Source organism: Macaca mulatta, chromosome 16, assembly GCF_049350105.2.
Source record: "Macaca mulatta isolate MMU2019108-1 chromosome 16, T2T-MMU8v2.0, whole genome shotgun sequence".
NCBI classification, from domain to species: Eukaryota; Metazoa; Chordata; class Mammalia; order Primates; family Cercopithecidae; genus Macaca; species Macaca mulatta.
This window is the reverse complement of record NC_133421.1, coordinates 84,924,484-84,930,908: the sequence shown is the minus strand read 5'-3', so window position 1 is coordinate 84,930,908 and position 6,425 is coordinate 84,924,484. Positions and strand designations below refer to the sequence as shown.

General features: G+C 51.6%; 1 protein-coding gene across 4 annotated transcripts in view; it reads right to left on the bottom strand.

Annotated features, from left to right (window-relative positions):
- Positions 1–1,446: 1,446 nt before the first annotated feature.
- NUP85 (nucleoporin 85) overlaps positions 1,447–6,425 on the bottom strand; it is a 33,981-nt gene continuing 29,002 nt past the window's right edge. For 3 of the 4 annotated variants that reach the window (XM_015120304.2, XM_028836783.2, XM_077972748.1), the window contains 8 exons: positions 5,536–5,619; positions 5,317–5,382; positions 4,975–5,126; positions 4,024–4,141; positions 3,834–3,934; positions 2,401–2,552; positions 2,000–2,101; positions 1,447–1,623 (listed from right to left, as the gene is read on the bottom strand). In XM_015120304.2, coding sequence (XP_014975790.1) covers positions 1,522–1,623; positions 2,000–2,101; positions 2,401–2,552; positions 3,834–3,934; positions 4,024–4,141; positions 4,975–5,126; positions 5,317–5,382; positions 5,536–5,619 — 877 coding nt within the window. In that variant the 3' untranslated portion in view covers positions 1,447–1,521. The remainder of the gene's footprint in view (positions 1,624–1,999; positions 2,102–2,400; positions 2,553–3,833; positions 3,935–4,023; positions 4,142–4,974; positions 5,127–5,316; positions 5,383–5,535; positions 5,620–6,425) is intronic. The other variant, XR_013407253.1, reaches the window with a different exon arrangement.

Genomic DNA, 6,425 nt, shown 5'->3' with positions numbered 1-6,425 from the left:
CTTGTAATCTTCCTAATATAGACGCCATTCACTCTGATGGAGGAAAAGGTACCACCTATGAATTCCAGGTATACATGAGTGGATAGCCTGTGATAGAACTGCCCAAGGTTTTTGTTAGAAGTGCAGGTTCCTGGCCGGGCGCGGTGGCTCAAGCCTGTAATCCCAGCACTTTGGGAGGCCGAGACGGGCGGATCACAAGGTCAGGAGATCGAGACCATCCTGGCTAACATGGTGAAACCCCGTCTCTACTAAAAATACAAAAAACTAGCCGGGCGAGGTGGCGGGCGCCTGTAGTCCCAGCTACTCGGGAGGCTGAGGCAGGAGAATGGCGTAAACCCAGGAGGCGGAGCTTGCAGTGAGCTGAGATCTGGCCACTGCACTCCAGCCTGGGCGACAGAGCGAGACTCCGTCTCAAAAAAAAAAAAAAAAGTGCAGGTTCCTGTATGCTTCTATTTTAAGGGAACTAAATAACCAAAATGTTAAGTGTTGCAGAAGAGGTGAGGCAAGATGTCAGAAGCACAAGTATACCACCAAGGGCTCTTCAAATTTCCAAGACACTGTAGGCACCATAACTTTGGGGGTTTCTTTTTTTTCTTTTTTTTTGAGATGGAGTCTCACTCTGTCGCCCAGGCTGGAGTGCAGTGGCCAGATCTCAGCTCACTGCAAGCTCCGCCTCCCGGGTTTACGCCATTCTCCTGCCTCAGCCTCCCGAGTAGCTGGGACTACAGGCGCCCGCCACCTCGCCCGGCTAGTTTTTTGTATTTTTTAGTAGAGAGAGGGTTTCACCATGTTAGCCAGGATGGTCTCGATCTCTTAACCTCCTGATCCGCCCGTCTTGGCCTCCCAAAGTGCTGGGATTACAGGCTTGAGCAACCGCACCCGGCCTCTTTTTTGTTTTTTTTAAACAGAGATGAGGTCTCCCTATGTTGTCCAGGCTGGTCTCAAACTCCTGGGGTTGAGGGATCCTCCCAAAGTGCTGGGATTACAGGCGTGAGCCACTGCGCCAGACCTGGGAGTGGTTTCTTATCTAAGGAGGCACAGGAAGACAGTTCCACATCAAATAGAACATAAGAGAAGGCTGGGTGCGGTGGTTCACGCCTGTAATCCCAGCACTGTGAGAGGCCAAGGCGGGCAGATCACAAGGTCAGGAGTTTGAGATCAGTCTGGCCAACACAGTGAAACCCCATCTCTATTAAAAATACAAAAAATTTAGCTGGATGTGGTGTGCACCTATAATTCTAGCTACTTGGGAGGCTGAGGCAGGAGAATCACATGAACCTGGGAGGCGGAGGTTGCAGTGAGCTGAGATGGCACCATTGCACTCGAGCCCAGGCAACAGTGCAAGACTGTGTCTCAAAAAAAAAAAACATAAAACAAGCATTTTTTAATCTTACTACCTCAGGTTCAGACTGGACAGATAAACTCCCTGGGTGGACTCTAAGAACCTACATTTGCAACACATTTATTCCTTTAAAAAATCTATATACATTGCCATACAAAGATACCACAATGAAGCAGTTCTCAGGAACCTTCCAGTGAGCCTTCTCTTATAATTGCCCGAGCAAGATTTCGTGCCAGAGCAAGTCTCAGCATTTCCACCTTGGTGGTTTCTATGTCCTCATCCTGCAAAGCAGAGAGCACCAGCATGAGACAAGAGTAGGAAGGAGCCCTTTCACACTCCCGAAGGTTCTAGCTAATCCAAAGGTAGAGGGCACTTAACACTCATAGTAGCTTCCAGAAAATTATCAATATAAAAGAAAGCAATACCAAAGGGCCATACTGGAAATGATGAACAGGAAAGAGCAAAATGTAGAGGTCAGAACACTAGAATCCCTCATTTCCTCCTAAAAGAAGGTGGTGTGTGAATGACACAGGTTAAGGGGAACAGAGGCACATGTGTCCACAGGAGCCAGTGTTTCTGGAGGGAAGGGGAAGTCTGAGATAGAGGGAGCCTTTTCCCACCTCCATGTGGAACCATCAGCCCAGAAGTGAAAATGACCTGGAGCTGCTGAATATCAGATTCTCCACGCACAGGTCTTCTTGACGTCAAGTCCTCCAGACACTGCATCAACTCGTAAGTCTGTTCTGCTGAGAAAATCACCTAGGGAAGAGAGCCTGCCTTGCTTGGCTGCCCCCAGCCCAGGCCTGCACTGGTTGGGCAGGGGCCCACGTTCGGACGTTCTTCCTTTCATGCCTTTCTCAACAGTGTGCTCTGTACAGGAAGACCTCATTTCAAATTAAGCAGTGTTTCCTGTGTGAGTCTGGAATTGCAGAGAGGGTGCTAAGGGGAACACACGTGCGCAGGCAGAACGACAAGGGAGGAAACACACGTTGCCAACAGCTACACAACTAAGCTCCAGCAGGGACAAGCAAAGAAAACCACCCTGCTGCAACCTTCACCTGTTTTTGTTCCAAAAGGGGCAGGGCATCTGTCAGCAGAGTCATCCAGAAAGACCGAGGGGCAATCCGAGACGTCATCAAGGACAGAAGGAGAGAAGCTGCGTCAGCAAAACGCTTCTCCCCGTACATATGGTGAAACTCGCGATACTTTCCTACGGCGAAACAAGAGCACTAGGTAACGTGCATATTCCCCCAAATTGCCCAAGTGACACCTACAAAAGTCACCCTGGCCCTAAACAAGAGAAGAAAAACCACAGACCAGCCACTCTACAGAGCAGGAGATTTTTTCTATCTCCAAACTCATAGGCCCCAATGAGATGCAGACCAAGAGCGTTCAAAGCAGACTTGGAAGAACTCCAAAGAGCCAAATCTGGGGAAACATCAGAGTCAAAATACGTAACAACAGTCATGGATTAAAAGATTGACTAGGCCAGGTGCAGTGGCTCATGCCTATGCCTGTAATCCCAGCACTTTGGGAGGCCAAGGTGGGTGGATCACCTGAGGTCCGGAGTTTGAGACCAGCCTGGCCAACATAGTGAAACCCCATCTCTACTAAAAATACAAAAATTAGCCAGGTATTATGGCATGCACCTGTAGTCTCAGCTACTTGGGAGGCTGAAGAGGCAGAATCGCTTGAACCTGGGAGGTGGAAGTTGCAGTGAGCCGGGATCGTACCACTGCACTCCAGCCTGGGAGACAGAGTGAGACTCCATCTTTTAAAAAAAAAAAAAAAAAAAAAGGAAACATGGAGGCACTGGCCTGGCACAGTAGCTCACGCCTCTAATCCCAGCACTTTGGGAGGCCAAAGTGGGCAGGTCACTTGACGTCAGGAGTTCGAGACAAGCTTGGCCAACATGATGAAACCCCATCTCTACTAAAAATACAAAAAATTAGCCAGGCATGGTGGCGCATGCCTGTAGTCCCAGCTACTTGGGAGGCTGAGGCAGGAGAATCGCTTGGACTCGGGAGGCAGACGTTGCAGTGAGCCGAGATCACGCCACTGCACTCCAGCCTGGGTGACAGAGTGAGACTGTCCCAAAAAGCTAAATAAATAAAAGACAAAAATTAGCCAGGCGTGGTGCCGCATGCCTGTAATCCCAGCTACTTGGGAGGCTGAGGCATGAGAATTGCTTAAAGTCAGGAGGTGGAGGTTGCAGTGAGCTGAGATCATGCCACTGCACTCCAGCCTGGCAGCCTGGGCCACAGAGCGAGTAAGATTCTGTCTCAAAAAAAAAAAAAAGACAGAAACATGGAGGCACTAAGGAGATGTGACAGCCAAACTCACGATCCTGGACATGACGGAGGATGTTTCTGGGGCCACTGATGCAATGGGAATATATGAAGGAAGTGCTGGGAGGTCTGATATGATCCCTCCAACCTCCCCAACTACCCACTTGTGTCTAAAGCACAGGGCACAAAACCCAGGGACTCACCCAGGAATGTCAGTCGGTCACTGAGCATCATGGCTGGCCCCAGGTTGTCAATGAGATCCAAATCAGAAAAGCAGCCTCGCTCACAGTAATCCCTGAGGAACCTGCAGGGCCCAGCCCAGACATCAGAGCAGCAGTCTCAGGCCCACCTCAACCACCCAGTCCCTGGGAAGCCAACACCAGCGGTACCCACCTGTCTGACACAAGCGTGGCAAAGGCGGCATCCTTAGCACGGATGCTCCAAGAGAGGGCAGAACCCAGGCGATTGTTGCGGACGGCTTTCATGGCTAAGATCTTACAAATGCTGCGAACTTTGTGAGGGAAAAGAAAAGGTGAACGGCTTTCACTCCACAAATCACTCCATTCCTGAGCCCTGTGGGGACCAGAGTGGCCTCACAGCCTCACTCCACCCCAAAGCCACTCTGTGGGCTCTAAACGCAGCTGGATTGGCAGAGCTGGAAACTCAGGCTGATTAACAGTGTCTGGGCTCTGCTAAGAGTGTAAGTGCCCGTCACGGCAGGACTGGCTCCGTGAGTGTGTGGCTTCAAGGGTAGCAAAAGATTTTTGTTTCTCCCTACGTGTCAGCTCTTCTATTACCTCTCCAGATGCCTCAAATCCTATCTTCCTGTGGATCATGAATACCATATGCTTTCAGAAATGGTCGTGAACATGCCAACTGTCTCTCTGCAGGGTAGTAACTCATGTTTACATCACTCAACAGTGAGGGGAGAAAGGAAGGGGCAGACTTGGTCATCTTCATTCCACTCTCTCTGCTTTTCTGGAGCCACCTCCAGCACTGCTTCCCCATTGAGCTTGGCTGAGATAGCAATAGCAACCCACCTGGACAGGGAAATAGCGCCGACCCCAGCCCTGACCTCGTGGAATCAAGTGTGTGAGAAAAGGGGCGGCTCACGCCTTTCCAGGTGGTGTGTAGATTTTGTCTCGGTTCCAGAGGATCCCTAGCTTTCCTGTCCCTCCCAAATAATTATCCCATCTCTTAGTTTACCTCTTGGCGTCCACAGCCCCACCTCTCTCCAGTGTGGCTCGTGAGGAGGAGAATGGCTGGGGTAGGCACAAAGTGTGACCTCAGGGTCCCAACTCCCACGTCCCACAGATGGTAAGGCTGGGAGCAGGGCCAGCTCACCTTGTTCAGTCATCTGCCGCTGCTCACAGATCCGCAGCACCTTGAGGGCTTTCTGCTCAGTGTTCAGAGGTATCCGCTCAATGTGCAGCTCCAGGGAGACTCGGCCCAGCTTGGGGCAGTAATCAAAGTAATCCACCCCCAGCTGCCACAGGCTGCAAAGGTTCAAGGAAGACAGACATGAGGTGCTGCCTCGTGGCTCTGGGGACTGGCACCTGCAGCTCCCTTTCACTGACCCTTCTGTAGCCTGCAGGGAGCCAACCTGGAGAGAACAGTCCAAGCTCCAGTGGCACCCGCATGCTGAAGAGCACACGGCACAGCCTGCACCCGTGGGAGCCTTCCTACCTGGGATGAGCGAACAGTCCAGAGGCGTACTCCAGCAGGAGGAACTCTCTCATGTTGGAACCGAAACTGGAATAAAACATACCAAAAGACCAAGACTCCAGGCCTGCCCTGTTCAGGGCCCCCTTCCTCAGCCCAACCTCCCTTCCAGGCATTCAGTTCACCCCACCCTCGAGGGCTCGGTGGTAAGAGGAGGAGGATTGGTGCGTCCAGGCCACTTACTAGAGGTTGTGTGACTGGAGGAGCTTGCAGTGGTCCAGCAGGTCTGTCAGGTGGGCCACAAACCACCAGTTGCTCAGGGCGATGCTGCAGATTCAGATACCAAAGCAAGAAGGAGAGTCAGGGCAGAGGCCGTGTCCCACAAGAGCGGGGGTGAGCAAGAACCCCACATGTCCTATCCCTCAGAGAGATGGGGCCGGGTGTGATGGTAGCTCATGCCCATGATCCCAGTACTTTGGGAGGCCAAGGCAGGCGGATCACCTGAGCCCAAGAATTTAAGACTAGCCTGGCCGGGCGCGGTGGCTCAAGCCTGTAATCCCAGCACTTTGGGAGGCCGAGACGGGCGGATCACTAGGTCAGGAGATCGAGACCATCCTGGCGAACACGGTGAAACCCCGTCTCTACTAAAAAATACAAAAAACTAGCCGGGCGAGGCGGCAGGCGCCTGTAGTCCCAGCTACTCGGGAGGCTGAGGCAGGAGAATGGCGTAAACCCGGGGGGCGGAGTTTGCAGTGAGCTGAGATCCGGCCACTGCACTCCAGCCCGGGCGACAGAGCCAGACTCCGTCTCAAAAAAAAAAAAAAAAAAAAAAAAAAAAAAAAGACTAGCCTGGGCAAAATGGCAAAACCCCATCTCTAAAAATATAAAAATTAGCCAGGTGTGGTGGAACACACCTGTAATCCCAGCTACTCGAGAAGCTGGGGTGGGAGGATTGCTTGAGCCTGGGAAGCAGAGGCTGCAATAGGCCGAGATCACACCACTGCACTCCAACTTGGGTGAGAGAGCACAAGCATATCTCAAAAAAAAAAAAAAAAAAAAAATTGCTCAGAAAGTAGTTGAGACGGAGTCTTGCTCTGTCACCCAGGTGGGAGTGCACTGGTGAGATCTCGACT